At 45.4% G+C, this 17,458-nt stretch overlaps 1 protein-coding gene across 1 annotated transcript in view; it reads left to right on the top strand.

Annotated features, from left to right (window-relative positions):
• Msi2 (musashi RNA binding protein 2) overlaps positions 1-17,458 on the top strand; it is a 371,527-nt gene that overhangs the window by 731 nt on the left and 353,338 nt on the right. Inside the window, exons 2-4 of the mRNA XM_048788477.1 lie at positions 54-139; positions 889-973; positions 4,863-4,904. Coding sequence (XP_048644434.1) covers positions 102-139; positions 889-973; positions 4,863-4,904 — 165 coding nt within the window. The 5' untranslated portion in view covers positions 54-101. The remainder of the gene's footprint in view (positions 1-53; positions 140-888; positions 974-4,862; positions 4,905-17,458) is intronic.

Genomic DNA, 17,458 nt, shown 5'->3' with positions numbered 1-17,458 from the left:
CCACACTTCTCTCCTTCCCCCCCCCCCCATCTCTCTCTTTTCTCTCTCTACAGATAGCCTTAGAGACTATTTTTAGCAAATTTGGAGAAATTAGAGAATGTATGGTCATGAGAGATTTCCCACTACGAAACGCTTCCAGGTAAACCATTCCCTCTGGGATTTTTTTTTTTTTTGCCTTTATTTTAGAACAAAGTTTTTTAAGTTTTTACTTTTTGGAGGTGTCTTCGGCAAGTAGCTAAGCGGATTTAGAATGGGGCTCAGGCTCGTGGCTGGTCCGGAACGTCACTCCCCCCCACCCCACCCCACCATAACCCCAAAGGTTATGGTTAATTAGGGCTGAACTCTGAATACAGAGATGCCCATCTTGTTCGCTTGAAGTCATTTCCCGTTGCTTCTTTTTCTCTTGTTTAAAATGACATTCAGCTTCATTCACTTTCCACATAGTTTTTTTTTTTTTTTCCCCAATGTGTGCCTTCCTTATACTCCCAGCTCCCCAAACTCTGAAGTCCCCTCTTGGAAAGGTGGGTGAATCTCTCTGGGTTGCCGGACCCCCTCCGGAATACAACAAAGCCTTAAGAAAGGGAGGAGGAGAGGAAACTGAGGCGGCCAGGGTGGAGGCACCAGCCTCTTCCAAGTTACCTCCAGCCGCCCTGCCCCCCCGTCCCCCCCCCCCCCCCGTTCCACTTCCCCCATTAACCTTGATATTTTTTTTTCCTTCCTGCGAGGTAGAGGGCTGTAGGCAGGAGAATAGACTTAGGGGAGGGACGTCGGGATGGGGGTGTGTGTGGGGCAACTTTTGCTCCCCTTCTGCATTAGGTCTTACTCCTTGTTGCTTTCAATGGTGTCACATTTTCTTGTTTGTTTTTCTCCCTCTTTGTCTCCTTTCAGAGGCTTCGGTTTCGTCACGTTCGCAGACCCAGCAAGTGTAGATAAAGTATTAGGTCAGCCCCACCATGAGTTAGATTCCAAGACGGTAGGTTGCTTTTTGTTTGTTTGTTGTTGTTGTGGTTGTTGTTGCTCGCCCCTTTTCAGGAACGATCTGGGCATTGACAGCCCTATTTAAAGGGACAGCACCGTCTTTTGCTTCTGTGCTAGAAATGGGTACTTTTAAACCGAGCTAGCTAGCGAGTTGGCTCAGAAGTTTGCTGCATTGGCTGGGTTTGGGGTTTTCTTTTAGAGCCTGTCCCATTGCAGCTTCGGGAGTCTGGGAGGAGGGGATTTGACTCCCCCGAGGGGCTATTCTCCCGGCCAGGGGGACCATACAGAGAAACTACCAGAGAGCAGAGGGAACTTTGTCAGCCAGCACTGCCTGCGTTACCAACTGTGGCTGTGGGAATGGCTTGTTGGAGGCACAGCCTGCTTCCCGGCTGAGGGAAGCCAGGGTGGCAGGGGAGGGAGGGGGTGCCCATCCTGGGTCCAGGCAACAGGTTTCTCTTGGTGCACTTGGGATTTGGAATGCGGTTTGAGAAGAAAAGGAGTCGCTAGCAGAGCCAAGCTGGGCATCCAGTGGGGTGACTCCAGATGTCGTGAAACCGAAGCCTGATAAGGCCTTGGGTTTCAAAGTGATTTTTTTTTTCTTTCTTTTTTTTCTTGGCTCCTTTCATATGAGTGTGGGTACTTTTATAGCATTAGAAGTTTTTAAAATCCAGAGTGGAGAGGGGGAAAAGTTGCTAGGGTGAGGTCAGAGAGGAAGGGAAGAAAGAATTGTCAGTCTGTAATAATAAATGTAATGTTAGGGGAGACTGGGGAGTTCTCAGTGTTTTATTTAAGCCCCTGTGTTGGCTTCCTGCCTCTCCTCCCTTCCCTGTACGTCTCGTCTACTGTAATTTCCCCACGATTTTTTTTTTTTTTATATCTGCTTAAACAGAGGCCTCGAGGTGATGTTGGGATGTAGTGGTGGGCAGCGTGGGGCTCCACTTCTCTATGGTGGGCTCCAGGGATGGAGCTAGAGATGGGGTTATCTTTCTAGTGGTCCATCATGGACTTGGGCAAGTTGTTCCCTGTCTCTGGCCTCAGTTTCCTCTTCTGTAAAACAAACAGAACGAGGCCATCTTCTAGGTTCTTTTGCCTTTAACATTGAAAGCCAATGGAATGGAACACTGAATGGAAGAGAAGAAAAGAAAAGAAAAAAAAAACTGACAACCTTTGATATGCACTCTTATTGATTTTGCAAATTCACCCTCTTTCTCTGATCAAAGAGGTCAGGGGCTGCCCTCTCTCTCCCCAGGAAAAGACCTCACATACTTAGTAGCTTTATTAATTGTCTTGGAAGTATTTTAGCTTATGGCTCAGACATTTTGTACTTTTAGAAAATTTAATTTGAGGAATAATCATTTGTAGGGTGATAACGGATGTCTGAGGATTTTTTTTTTCCTCCTTGACTTCTTGGCTAGATATTTCAAAAAACTCGTAAAATTAATGAGGAAAATCATCTCAAGGCAAATTCTTGAATTTCTGGTCCACTCCCCTCTCCCCACCTGGGTAGGAGAATTAGAATTTGGTTACTGTGGTGGCTGGTGGGTCGAATCCTTCAGCGTCAAGGGCATAGCCTACAGTTTCCCTCCCTAATTGTTTGTAGACGTGTTGTGGTAGCTATTATTTAGTATAACCTAGCTTTTGACTTTGTTTCAACGTTCAGTGCAGGAGGCAGAAGGCGGTTGGTTTATTGACATGGAAACGAGGATCTTGTTTACCCTTACCTTAAAAGCTTTGTTTAGGTAACGGCCATTCGCATCCAAATTAGTACCCTAGTGTTTCCTAGAGGACTGTAGATGCAGTAAGTAGAGTTGTACCTAACTAACTAATGTTTTAATTTTTGGTAGTTTTCTTTTTTTGTTGTTGTTGTTCATCTTTAAAAACTAGTTGACAGGGATGTACAAAAGGTTGGGATTTGCCATCTTGCCTTGACCCCTCCTCTCCTTTAGAGATCTCCGTGTGTAAACTTTGCACGCTGACCTCAGTGCCATGCGTGGATGTCACCACACACAGTATAGTTCCCAATTGGCTTTTGGTTTTGTCATTTTAGTTTTTTTATTAAAGCGTATCACATTTTTTCCTTGTGTCGTCTCCCCTCACCTCCTGAACTCTCCTTTGAGTGCCCTTTACCTTTTGTCCCGAAAACAAGGTGGACTTCTTTTACAATTGTGTGCTGGTCAGCTAAAAAAAAATAAATAAATAAAATCCTTTCGAAGAGTGTTTTTGAACAGATGCGTCTGTCCTATGTTTGGTCAACAGAATGGAAAATCCACACCTGTTGTATTTCTCTTGTAGATGAGCTCTAGTCAGTGCTGGGCACACCTGTAGATGCAGTAATGTTAATCTTTATGAAAGGGTAGTTTCTAGATCAGAGATTTTTGGGGTCTCTTTTAGCGTTTGAAAAGTAATCTCTCATTTCTCAGGTGATGCTTCAAGGTAGAAAACACGAAACAGACTTTTATTAGGTCTTTAAACTACCTTAATAAAAGCGATAAATCCTTGTGCGTCTTTACTGCCCGGGGTCCTAGGGCATGTTAAGTCAGAGAACAGAGAAGCTATCAGTGGTGAGCTTTTCATCCTTTGCTCTTTTTCCCAAAGCATTATTATTTTTTTTTCCCCTCCATGACAGAACTGAAAACAAATTCAGGTTTACTTTTTAGAAAGGAAAAAATTTAATGCAAAAGCCAAAAGCCTTTAAATAAATAACTTGCAGCAGTATTCATGCCCTGAGTTGGATTTTATCTAAAGATTTATGACATTTAGAATTTTGATGAAAATCTACAATGGAAAATATTTTTTTTTTCTTCTTTTTATCTACCCAGTAACTTTTTTTTTTCTCCTCACTTCAGCCTGTTGGATTCAAATGCTTCTGTGGGAATTGTTTTGAGTTGTAAAAACTAGTCTCTGATTGAGAATCATGTGCTCTGCAGGCTTTTGATTTGAAGTGGAGAAGTTTTTCCATTGAGGTGGAGGTGGAGGTGGGGATACCCTAATTCTCAGACTAGATTCTGAATTTTTTTTTTTTTTTTTTGCGGTGCTGCTGTGGATTGAACCCGAGCCACATCCCCAGCCCTTCTTATTTTTCATTTTGAGACAGGGGTATTGCTAAGTTGCTGAGCCTGGCCTCATACTTGTGATCCTCCTTCCTCAGCCTCCCAAGTTGGTGGGATCACAGGTGGGAACCACCACTGATTGTGACTTCGCCAGGCCGACCTTTTCTTTTTTAATTTGAACTCGGGTCACTCATAGATTTTTACCCTATATGTTTTTTTTGTGTGTGTGTTTTTTTATCCGGGTGTATTTAGTTCAGATGCATTTTTTCTCTTTCTTTTTAAATTATTTTAAGAACCAAGTCCAGCTCCGCAGTTTTGGACACCTGCTTTCTTTTGAGGTATAACTACGGAACAGATCTTTTTGATTAATCCTGGGTCACTTTATTTTGCTAAAATTCAAGCAGAGCATTGTGTTGGATCTGATTACTTGGTGCTAGAAGGGCTTATGTTGAATTTTCAGGTTATGATTTTTTTTCAGTGATGACTTTGCTCCCGTCTTTTCTCCTGGACTCACATTGCAGATTAGCTGTGAGTAGCTTTTACTGGGCAGTGTCTGTGGAAGAGAATCCCTTGTCTAAATAAGGGTACATGACACCCGGTTTATGAAGAGCGTCACACACTGAGATGCACCATGAGGCATTTCAGAAAGGCCAATTTTGGAGGGATGACGAAAGCTGAGCTCAGCATTGAAGGGACTTTGCAGTTGCCCAAGAAGTTAATAAATGCCAAGATATAAGCCTGAGAAATGAGTGATTAATAATTAGGTGATTGATCCTATTTTTTCCCCTTTCCTTAGCATTTCACTGACTCCTACTTTTCTATTTTTCCCCCCAGATTGACCCCAAAGTTGCATTTCCTCGCCGAGCGCAACCCAAGGTAAGTAGGAGAACCAGTGATAGGATTTTAGGATTTGCAAAGGATGTAAGGATTTCAAGTTCCCATGGAGCTTTGACCATGCAGTGTTGAAACCCAATGTCCGCTGTACTTTAGGGTGTTAGCACCGGTGGTGAGTGCAGACCAGCGGTTCAATGAGATAACCCCACGGCTAGTGCGCCTCTAAGTTTGCTGTCCCCAGGTGGGTTCTGAGCATTCAGCTGGGGAGAGGGACAAGTCTGATCCTCAACTGGAGGAGTTGGCTCCGTCTGTTGTAATATTTATGCAAGTGTTCTGTTTATTTTTTGAGCGTTGCTGAGATCCTATCGGGAAAAGTGGAACATTTCTCTGTGACTCTCACTCTGGAGGGTACTCTTGAGTTGGAGTTTTTGGAGAGGAATAGAATGAATTTAGCTTGGAAACAACTTCCTAGACCCCCTAAAGCCATAAGTCTGAGAGCAGAAGCAGGGGATATCGTGGCTTCAAGTTGGTTGGATAAATCAGGGCAAACTTGAAACCAACAGTGTTGCTTATTTTGTGCCTGGGCGGACAAGTTCGGGAAATGTTGTAACCCCGAAGGAGTGATACTCCAAGACTTGCTGAAAGGATTGAGACAGGGCTGCACTTTTTTAGAAGTGTGTAGTTAACATAGTTTTCACTAAGCCTGCCTGCTAGGTGGCCCCAAGGACACAGCTACGTGAAGTCCACGGTTAGGTCGGAAGGGCTTAGGGGGTATGTGGTCAGTTTGCACTTTTGAGGTATGCTTTCTGCTTCCTTGTGTAACCTTGGAAGAGATACTTTTCTGTATCTGTGGCCTTGACCCTGTCAGGTGAAAGGGGAAGAGTTGAAGGTTCTAGATTGAAAGACGTAAAGGAAAAGGATTATGTGGCTCTTTGCAAATTCAGTTTAATTCTTTAAGCATAGTCTCTTGGAGAGGAACCTTCTAACTATGAAGGGGAAAACAGTCTTGTACATTATCACAGAAAAAAGTGGGCTGTTTTGGATGATATTTTGAGAATTTCACGTCTGGATCCTGCTACGTGAGTGAGTGATTCTTTCTTTCTCTTCCTTTTTAAAGATGGAACCAGAATTCCTTAGGTAAATATACTGACATATTTTCTTAAGGTATTTTTTCCCCCCAATGCTTAAGTAGACGATAGGAATTAACGGACTGAAGAGGTTAGATTACTTCTGTACATAGCACAGCCTTTGGGATCATCTTAATGTGTGTAGTTGCTTTCCAAACTGTGTGATCCTTCACATTTAAGAAGGCTTCCCAGGCTTAGCGGTATTTCCTGGGTTTGGAAGAACTGCTGTTTCTTCCGTAAGTGTGAATCTTCAAATTTCCAGGTTAGTCATTTGATCACTCAGAAACTTGGATCAGATTACCCTAGAGGGAAGCTGGAAAAATCCCTGACTTGGTTAAAGCATGGGTTTGACCTGTTTTCTCTTCCCCTTTGTTATCCCTACCTCTCCCCTGCCCCCATTTTTTCTTTTTAAACTAGGAAGGCAATATTTCACTTTAATGTATTCTGTCATTTGTTTTTTTTCGGTGATACATTCAACTTGAAAACAAGATACACTATTTCTCAAACTTGTGGAATCATACATCTCCCAGTCCTCTGTGCTGTTGAGAGATGAATGGTCCAATGTGCATTAGTTGGTGGGGGGAACATGGAATTCTGGGGAATTTGTAATAATGACACTTGTCACCTAACAAAGGGCTTCTCTATCTCAGTTTCCTCATCTGTAAAATGGGAGTGATGACAGTAGCTTCCTCAGAGGGTTTTAGGGAAGAATAAAGGTCACGATGGTTCATGGCAAGAGCTTTGCAGCTCATCATTACCATTATGATTGTCAGTTTAATCATCCTGAGGGTAGTAATGTTTGCAAGCTCCCCAGCCTGGCTTCAGATGCCAGTTGTGCCACTCATTAGCTGTGTGAACTTAGAAAAATTGCTTAACTTCCCTGAACCTCAGTTTTGCTTTCTCACAGGATTTTTCTACAGATTAAATAAAATTAATGTGCTTTAAAAAAGGCCTGGAGCACAGTGATACCATATGTAGTACCTGCCATTTTAACTGTTATTTTTTGTTAGGTCCTCACCCCAGCCCTGTGAGAGCTCAAGTAATAATAATGATACTAAGTGAATGTACATGCCAGGAACCGTTGTCAGGACTTGCTGTGCATTAATCCACGTAGTTCCCACCATGGCTTTAAGGTGGGTCTTAGTATCATCTCCAGCATATAGATGAGGAAACTGAGCCACTGATGGCTTGAGAAGTGGTACAGGAGATTCACTACACAACTTTGCTCCAGAACTGGACCTTTTACCATGTACTTTCCTATGGGGGTACCACTCGGCCTCCCTGCTCTATCACGGAGGAGGAGGAGACAGGCTCTGTCAAGGCCAACTGGGTGCTAGGAGCAGAGCCACAGCCAGACACTTCACATTGTGAAGTTCTGCAGTTTGAAATTAGGGTCTTTCTCTTCTCCCTGTGATATCATCCTGCTCTGTGAGCCTGATATATGTACTCTTTTTTTTTTTTTTGTGGTGCTGGGGATTGAACCCAGGGCCTTGTGCATGCGGAGGCAAGCATTCCACCAACTGAGCAATATCCCCATTCTTCCAACTGAGCTATATTCCCAGCCTCTGTCATGTACTCTTGCTTCATCCAACCACTCAGTGGGGGGGATCCTTTTAGCCTGTTCTGGTTTGCTGCACCTGGTGAGGCACCCCGAGAACCATCGAGGTGTGTGGTGGTTGGGATTTGGAGCAGGGTGGAGAGAAAAGGCCATTACTGTCTGTCATTATTTTGAACAGAATTTGAGCTTGGCCACCAGCATTTCAGATTGAAGTCACTTTGGGGGACCATAGCCGGGCTGGCAGGAGTATAGAACTTTCAAAGAAAGCCTATGCATTGATTGTTTATCTACCTTCAGTGTAACTTCTACAAGTCTGCTTTAAAGGTCGCAGTGGCACAGTGAACTGGACCCCTCCTTGTGGACTGGCTGAGGACCTAGTAAAGGATAAGTCACTTTGCCTTTCAGTTAAAACTCATTTGTCTGCTTTCTAGCGGTCCCAGAGAAATATTCCATGGAGGTGTTAAAACAAGGCTAGTGGAAAGAAGCTGTAACTTAAGATGCAGGGAAATCTGTGGCAGTGAAGAACAGATTTTGTATTAGTACTGTCATAATATTCTTTAATGTATCATAAATAAAAATCTGTTTTGACCAGAATTTTAATGAGGGATGGAAGGAAGGGTTTGGAAGCCTGCAATTCAGTCATCACCCTTTGCGACGTCCATGTTCACATCTCAAGTGAGGTATAATGAGCTTTATTAACCAGTCCAGGGATAACTCTTTGGAGACCGGTGACCGTTAATTAGTGAAGTACATTTTGATCAGGAGAAGAAGAGGGTCCATTCAATATCTTTCTATTTTTTTTTTCCGGATGATTACTTCATTTTGTAAAATATGTAAGAGTCTACTCCTTCGTCTTTTTAAAAATTAAAATGGTCATGCTACTCTCAAAAGATGACTTAATTTGAAGCTGTTGGAGAAATGAGGATGATGGGGATCAATCATGCCATGTCCTTCCTTTGTCCCCTTTGGGCTAAAGTGTTGGCTGCCTGGAAGAGTTTCACTGGAGTCTGTGGCCGCTTTTTCTTCTCTGGAAGAACCAAGAGGCTCCTTAGCATCTATCGGCGAGAGTGGAGCCTGGTGTCACTCGCCATCTGTTCTAATTATCCTTGTGTATAAAAACACATTTCCCACTCCTCCCAATTGCCATTCCCCTCAAGTTCTATTTTTGTTTTTTAAATTTGAATTAATTTTTTTAAAAACTGATACATAAAAACATAAACATCGTCCATATTAACGGGGTGCCATGTGTCGCTTCAGTTCTTGCGCATCTTGAGCCTCCTTAAGGTTTTAGAGCCAAGAACCTTAGCTGATGACTTGGAGAGATCATTTCTTCAGCCTGTTGCCCCTCCAAGTCTCAGTTTCCATCTCTGTAAAAAAAAAAAAAATGTGAACATTTGTACCTATCACGTGGAACTGTTTAGAAGACGAATATAAAATTCTTTGCTGAGAGTCATGTACAAAGTGGCACCCAGCCAATGTCTGGTGATATTATCATTATAGAACCCTTATATTTTGTGGTACTAGGGATTGAACCGAGGCAGGGCTCTACCACTGAGCAGCATCCTCAGACCTATTTATTTATTTATTTATTAATGGAGATAGGGTTTTGCTAAACATTGCTGAGGCTGGCCTCCAATTTGCAATCTTCCCGCCTCAGCCTCCTGAGTAGCTGGGATTACAGGCCTGTTCCACTGTGTCCGGCTTGTTATAGAATTATTTTAATAGAACAACAACAACAATGAGAAAAATTACAATAGTGGGATGCCCTCAGGAAAAAAAAAATCTCATTTGGAGCGTAAGCTCCCTGGTGGCAGGGAGCTGTTGACGGTCAGTGCTCAATAATTAAATGAATGATGTGAGTCGAGCCTGCCCTTTTCCCAGGGGAGGCATCTATCACCTAGTCGTGTTATGTTGGTTGTTTCAGGGCCCCACCACGGTTAAGGTATGGAAGGGTTGAGCTAGTGGACAGGTTTTCCTGTTCCTTGTGTTGTCCTCTGATATGGCCTCAGGGCCCTGGAAGGTTCTCTCTGAAGCACGCATCCAGATGGGTGCTGTGGCAGCGCAGGCGATTTCACGCACACCTCCCATTCCGGGGGAATGGTTTCTTGGCAGCTTCTCAAGGGCGAAGGGTGAGCTTCTTGCATCTGGCTTTCCCTCGCTGTGCTGCGGCGGGTCGGGTCACTCTAGCATCTTGCCATCTTGGGTGATCTGCAGCCGTCATTTTGGCAGCCACTGTTAACCGACCTGTCGGTGGCTTTTCTCGTCCCCACGAGGATGTGGTGGCGTGTCTGCGGCCCTTTTCCACCCCAGTGAGGACCTCGGAGGGATTAGTGGCTTAGCTTCTTGCTTGTCGGGAGAGCGCACTGCTCCTTCCTGCCTTCCAAGTCGGGAGCAGGTGTCAGCTTGCGGAGGAGGGGCACCTTGTCCTACAAATGTCCTCTCCCAGGATTTGCCTTTCCTCCCGTGCTGGCGTTGCCTTGCTAAGGTCAGTCAGCAGAGATGACAGAGCTCCTGGGCCCCCTGTCAGGTGTTTCTTGACACACAGGTGAGCCTCCTTTTCCTCCCAGGAAAGCGGGGAGAGGAAGGTAGCCGCGGAGGCTCCAGCTGACCATCTTGTGTGCCCCTTTAGGTGGTGTGCATTCTCATGTCCTATTTTGGCTTTTTAAACGTGGACATTCTTTGCTGGAAAGCCCAGGGAACACACCAGGGGATATTGCTCCTCATCTCCCCCCCTCTTGTTGGATTCTTATTTAGCAGGAGCTTGGGTAATGGTTCCCTCTGTGTGTGAACTCCATTTGCAGGGATTCTGGAAGCCCTCCGATTTTCCTGGTGCCGACTGAACACAGCCTTAATGTCATAGCCTCATGCTTCAGGTCCTTCAAGATCTGTGTGAGGGACTCTTGCCTCCCACTGCCTTGAATCCATGGTGCCTTGTGGACCCCCATCTCCTCGTGCTGGTGTACACAACAGATCCCTTTTTGACAAAGCCTGGCTCAAGCCATCCCCACTCCCTCTTGGAAGCACAGCCCTGCATCCTTGCTTAAGGATGGGGGCCACATGCTGAGAAATGAGTCATGAGGTGATTTTTGTCATGCAAACCTCATAAAGGGTACTGCGCATACACGAACTAAAATGGCCAAGATGTCATCAGGCTGCATAATTGAACGGGACCACTGTTGTGTAGGTGGTGCCACCCCTGACCACAACATGACATGGTGCATGACTGTAATGCTTCTTTCCCTCGATTTCCACAGCACTTTACCTTTTCTTTGGTTGTGGCTTTTTGAACAATAATAAGGTAACAAAACTCACAAAGCACCTCTAATCTGTTAGGGGTTGTGTTAGGCATTTCACTCACTCATTCATTTTCCAATACCATTGAGCACTGGCTTTCAGTGCCAGACCAGTGTGAGGCTTTGGGGTAGGGTGCAGAGGACAAAGCCCCTGCCCTCATGGAGCTTTTCTTCTAGTGGAGCAGTAAGCTCAGAGCAAATTGGTAAGTGTAGTGCATGCTATCAGGTGTCAGCCCCAGAGCCAGTCAGCGTGATGGTGGGAATGGGAGGGACCTAGCTTTAATACTTCCTGTTGTCACTTTCGGTAGTTGAGTAATTATTTACCAGGTTCTGCTCAGCACCAGCGTTTGTGTTAGGCACATTGTTCTGAGTTTTATGGTATTTAGGCTCATGGATGGTTGCCTCCACTGGACACAAGCGTATCTTGCTAATTCTTAACTCTCTTACATCTGCACTTTTGTACGTCCTAGACTTCCATTTAGATAGGATGAGAGCAAAATGACAAAGGAGGCACAGTTGTTGGGCCCAGGGATGTTTGTTACAGATTGGGGGGTGGGGTACCCTGTGCTACAGGAAAGGATTCGCTGAGCTTGGGATAGCACTTAGAGGAAAGGAGATCTGAGTTTCTCAGAGGAGGTGGTCTTTTCCCCAGATCCTGAAAAGCAGGTAGAAAGCAAGAATGGCAGGAATTCAGTCCTTCCTTGCAGCAGGAACCAGAGGGTGTGTGCCGCAGGGCCACCTAGGGTAGGTTGTGGAAGGGTGTGCCAGGCAGAACACATGGGCTTGTGCTTTGTTTGGCAGGGGCTGGGAGCCTATTGTATGTGTTCAGGTTCTTGGGGATGCTGTGAGCCCTCTTGGATCCTTAGGAGAGCCGGGGTTCACTGATGGGACTGTGGCTGATGTAGTGTCACAGAGAGCTTCCCATCCTGGCCTTGGGACCTAAGCGTAATTCAGACTGGATCCTCTCAGGCAAGACTCTTCTTGAGGAGTGATGCTCTTACCTACCCTGATCTCTGTGGGTATGGCAGCTTGCAAAGAGTTTCTACCTCCCGTCTTCCCCTCCTCTTCCTCAACAAGGAACCCCGGGTAGACAACTTCCAAAGTTCTCGTTTGTCCTTGTCTAAGCTGCGATGGTAACCTCACCATATGTGAACTGTGAGATGCGTTTATCAACGAGGAGATCACAGATTCCTCGTGGGAATCTCATGTCCTGTTGTTCCAAGCAGCTTGACACGTGACTGCTTGGGAAGTGTGTGCTTGGGGTCTCCTGTGGCTGGTGGCTGCTTGATGTGGGGAACATGCATTTTAGGAATCAGATCTCGTTTTCTGTGAGAGGTGAGGAGGTGCCTTCTTGGGGCCAGGCACTGTGGCACGTTGGAGCAGCAGCCTAGGATGATTGGTCCCTCTGGGTCAGGTGTCCCTCTCCATCCTCAGTATAACAAAATATCCCCCATTCTCCCTTTCTTTTGAGGTTAAGTAGCCCAAGCTTTCAGCTCTTCAGAAAGTTATTCTTAGGATGGGTGCCTGGCTGCTGTGCTGCTTTTAGTTCTAAGACTTTGAATAATTAAAAAGAAAAGTTTCAATTCAAAATAGTATTAAGCCTCTGTATTCCCCCCGCCCCAGAACTGGAGATTTAACCCAGTGACACTTTTACCACTTAGCTACACCCTAGCCCTTTAAAACATTTTTTTTTTTTTTTTAAATCTGAGACATGGTCTTGCTAATAAGTTGCCTGAGTTTCCCTTGAACTTGTGATCTTCCTGCCTCAGCCTAGAATTACAAGAGTATGCTAGAGTACCAACTATGTATTCTTTTTTAAATTTTTTTTTTTGTATTTTTAAAAAGTTCTTTTAGTTGTAGATGAATACAGTACCTTTGTTATTCATTCATTTATTTTTTTAATGTGGTGCTGAGGATCAGACCCAGTGCCTCACACATGCTGGGCAAGCACTCTACTACTGAGCCACAACCCCAGCCCCAGCTGTGTATTAATCTCCTTTAGCTTAACCTTTACAATGACCTTTTGCAGTTCTTGGTATTATCTCCACTTGACAGATGGGTAAACTGAGGCCTGAGACAGTAAACAGCTTTCCTGGGGCCATTCTAAGAAAGGGGTTGGCCTTTGCACCAAAGTTTGTCTGGATCCCAGCCAGACAACTGGATCCCTGACAATTGGGTCCACTGCATCCAACACACATAGGTAGAGTTTCAGCTCTCCCACTTTGCCTGACCAATGTGAAATGCCCAGGCTAAGAAATAGAATTTGTTATAGTTTTCTAAGAGCCTGTTTAGCATAGGAAATGACATTTTATCCAAGAATATTGGACAGATCACTTACTGGCTTTGTGCCTCCATTTTTACCTGTTAATTGGGGGATCAGTAGTACCTACCTGGTAGAATTGATGGGGGTGAAATGAGACGGCATCTCTGAGTGGCCGCACATTGGTGCAGCGTAAGAATTAGTTATCTGTGACTGTCCTGTGATGGCACTGCTCAGATCATATGAGGACCTTACCTGGCAGCCTGTGGGTTGATGGGCACATTGCCCCTTTCTTTCGTGATGGATGAAATAGCACACAGCTTTCTGTGTCAGTGGCTTGGCCTGCTCATGGGGTCCTGGCTCTCCAGGCGAGATAGCATGCACCCTTTATCTCGGGCATGCTCCACGGGCATTAGGATTTCATTTCCTTTTCTGTATGGATGCCTGTGTTTTTGCTGCCTGTGAGAGTAAAGTCCTGGGAAGCAGCTAGGCAAGAGCTGAGACCCTGCTGTGTGAGAGGTCTCTCTCTCTCCCAGTCCTGGTCTTTATCTGCCTGGGGGTAGTTCCACCAATGACTGATCTGAAAGCATCACATTCATTTATTTGTCACTGGCTGTGACAAGCAAGTTAATGCTAATGGATTCTTTTTTTAGCCTGTTGTCTGGGATGAGTTTCTCCCAAATGTCCTGAAATCTAAGGCATTAGGGGAATGTGTAACTTTTATGGCAGGGGAGGATTTAAAAGATAAATAGGGTTTTGTGTAGAAGGGCCTTAAATTTAGGTTAGGGGCAAGAATGGCCAAGGGGGGGGGGAGGGATGCTGGGCCAGGACAGAGTCTTCTTTTTAAGAAATCCATTCAGAGCTCTAAATTGCTGTTTCTGTTTCAATTATGTGACAATTTCAAGGGTTTAGAAAAATCTAATAAAATGGTCTTGATGCTGCGTTCTAGGGAGAGTGCTTCAGAAGATCCAGGAGAATAAATTCCTTGGGGGTCAAGAGATTCTCGTTCCTGCCACCTCGGGGGGCCTTCTTTCCTCTGGGTTTTTACATTTTTATTGTTTTGAAGGGCAGGAAATGGTGTAGGAATGTATTCAGGGCTTCATCCATATCCTCCACTGAAATGAATTATTCTCTTTGGGCAATTGCAAATAGACGGGCCACTGCAATCTCTCTTTTTTTTTCTCCCCTTTTTTAAGCTGACATATTGTAAACGACTTTCAGAGCGTGATTTGTGTGAGTAGTGATGTTGAATAAAGCACCAAAGAGAAGCCACTGGAGGAGGGGGAGAGGGAGAAGAGAGGCCCTGGCAGAGGTTTTTTCCTTTTCGCCAATCAAAGCTTTTGATAGTTTCCCAAAGAACAGAAGTTTACAATGGAAGCCGGCTCTCAGGCTGCCCACGGGAACAGAGTGCAGAAAGACCTAGTGTAGCAAAATGTGATGCTGAGTGACATTAATGAGGTGACCGCTCTGGTGGGAGGGAGGCAAAGAACCAGCCAGTCGCAGTTCCCATGACACTCCCGGCAGCGTGTTCCCGCCTGCACGTCTGCGTGGGTGCCCGCGTGTGTTTGTGCATGCACACACACTTTGTTTCGTGTGTCTCCCAATGAAAGTTTTCATGCCCGACTCCGATGGGTGTACTGTAGTGTCCTCCACTTAGACTCCTGTGGGTGACATGTGGTGTCCTCTGTTTCCACTTGCTGTTTTTAACCCTGGAGGCACTTTGCTGCAGTCAGGGTGGGGGCCACAGGAGGCCAGCCTCCCCGGTGGGAACACCCAGGGGGGAGTGTGAAAAACCAGGAGTCTCGTTTCTAAAATGGATTCCAGGGAGAGGAGAAGAGAAAACCTGTTGGTGTACAGCTTTAAAAAAAAAAATCCTTTTTTATTTTATTTTTTTTCAAATCCCCCAAAGGCTCTAGACAGATAGTACTTCATGGAGATGGTATAAATGGATCTTTGCAACAACTTCTTCTTAAATATTTTAGTGTCTTGGAGAGGATTCTGTATTTCCATGTTGCCCTTGTGCAAGATTTTTCTAGTTACTCAAGAAAAACGGCAACATTCTGAGTCACTTACCTGGCTAAGGAGGTGAGAAACCCAGGCGTCCCTGGCTTCCTGGACAAGCCCTAGGGAGTCCCTGGCTTTGTTAGGAAGGCAGCTGTACCTTTGTCTCCTTCCCCATCATGGATTGGCTCAGCATGTGCCCTGCAATGGGCGAGTGTTTGCAAACCTGCCGGGAGCTCTTAGGACAAGAGCTAGCTGGGCCAGGCTGGGTGGAAACTGCGTGTGCTGCTGATACCGCCCCTTTTTGTAGCTCTCCACTTTGTTTCCTCTGGGACAGCTCCCGAATATGTCATTTTCATAGCTAGAGGCAAACACACAAGTGTCTCAACTTACATGTGCAGTGCTCTATGAACACCAGCCAGTAGGTTCCCTGTCTCATCCACCTGGGGAAGACGGATCAGATGAGGATGCTGGATCCTGGGAAGGGATGGGGATGCGAACTTCCACCGACTGCTCCATGTATATATGTTTCCTCTTCTGTTTTCAAAGCAGATAATTGGTTTTAGTGAGAACTTCTGACTTGATTAGGGGGCCCTTAGGAAATTAAAGTGTGTTTCAATTTCACAAGTATAATTTTAATTATACAAATTTTGCATTTTTCACTAGGGAGCCAGGTTCGGAACTTGTTTTCCTGTACTAATAGGGGTAGTAAAGCTGATTATGGCAGAGTGCCTTAACTCAAATCGCTTTGAAAATAAAAATCCTTGGATCCGATCATTGTTTTCCCCTGCAGTACACGATGTTCAGGTTAACGTTCGTTCGCGTCCCATGTCCTTGTTAAAAATGATTTTTTTTTTTTCGTGGATCTTCACAACTGTGGAGCAGACCGACCTGGTGGGGGTGGTGGTGGGGAACCTCATTATGAATTTTTCTGCTGCACTTGCTGAAAGAATTCAATTAAAGTTCTTGTGAGTACAAGTCCTGCCTGGGCAGCTTGGTTTGGCACGCTGCCACGTTTAGCCTGTCGTGATCGCCTTTATCGCCACGTCATCCTGTTTGCCCAGAGCCTGAGCGTTCCCAGCATCAGCTCTCCCGCTGTCCCTCTCCTGCGTGACCCTGGTGGATTAGAGTGGAAGAGACCGCGGAGCCGCCTGAGCCCTTCCAGGCCAAACTGTAAAGAGATGGTGGAGCGAGGATGTGCAGACCTCCTGGGCCTCCCAAGAGAAGGACTGATTGTGCTAATGGGAAATGACCGTGTGTTCAGGGCTGTGCAGACAAAACCCCCAAGTGTCAGGGAAGTGCTTTGTGGGTTGCAAGTCAAGCAACCCACAGACATCTCCCCCTATGCAGGGCTTTAAAGAGCTGCCTAGAGACGACTCCTTGGGCCTTCCAGGCTTCCTCTCCGATATCCACAGGAGAGACCGAAAGGAACAATTGTTCATGACAGAGAAATCCCGAAGCCAGCTTGGGAATGAATGACTTGGTTTCAGCCAGGTTGGGGCCTGAGAATATGGGAAAACAAAGCTCCACCCGCAGGCCCCCGTGCCACCCGGCCCCTCGCCCTGCATTTTAGTCATGGGCTTGGGCGTTGCATTCCTTTGTGTGGGGGTGGTACAGCTTGGTGGGACTCCTCAACAGGTCCCCAAGTGTGAGTCCCTGCTGTGCCCCTTACCAGCAGTGTGGGCTCCGGCAAGTCATCTTAAGGGTTCAGTCCCTTATTTTTATCATCTGTGAAATGGACAGAATGATAGTATCTCCTTCCCAGGATAAAGTGCTTAGAATGGCATCTGCCACACAGGATGGGCCGTCTGTGCGTGTGGTGGCTGAAGTCGTGAGTGCTGCAAGTCTACTGCCTTACCTGTTTTTCTTATGTAATATTTAAGGAATACAAATGACTTTATACTCAGGGGTGTGTGTGTGTTGTATGTAAATGCCTACCACTTGGGCAGAATTACAGTGCAGTTTGGATTCAGACAAGAGCGTTGCTGTGATGGATGAAGCATGTGGTTTTTTGGGAGCCCAGGCTTTGGGCTCAGAGGGACTTAGTTTGGAACTCAGTCCTGACACTCATTCTGTGACCTTAGGAAAGTCTGTAAATCTCTCTGGGCTTTGATTCTGCCCCTAAAAAAATGAGGATAATACAGTTGTGTGGGTCAGGTGAGACAATATAAATAAGGTACGCAGTGTAGAGTTGACACTTAGAAAATGTTCATTCCTTGCCCCAGAACCAGAAGGAAAAAAAAAATCAAAGCCATCTTGAAAATGGGAAAGATACAAAATGTTCTGTTCTTGTTGGTGATGAGACTATCTGAAATGAGTTGGTAAGTCCTCAGAAGACTGAGACTGTGGGAGAGTGC

The sequence above is a fragment of the Marmota marmota genome, unplaced genomic scaffold, assembly GCF_001458135.2.
Source record: "Marmota marmota marmota unplaced genomic scaffold, marMar, whole genome shotgun sequence".
Lineage (NCBI taxonomy): Eukaryota > Metazoa > Chordata > Mammalia > Rodentia > Sciuridae > Marmota > Marmota marmota.
The sequence above is the reverse complement of the archived record's forward strand: the minus strand, read 5'-3'. Positions and strand labels throughout refer to the sequence as shown.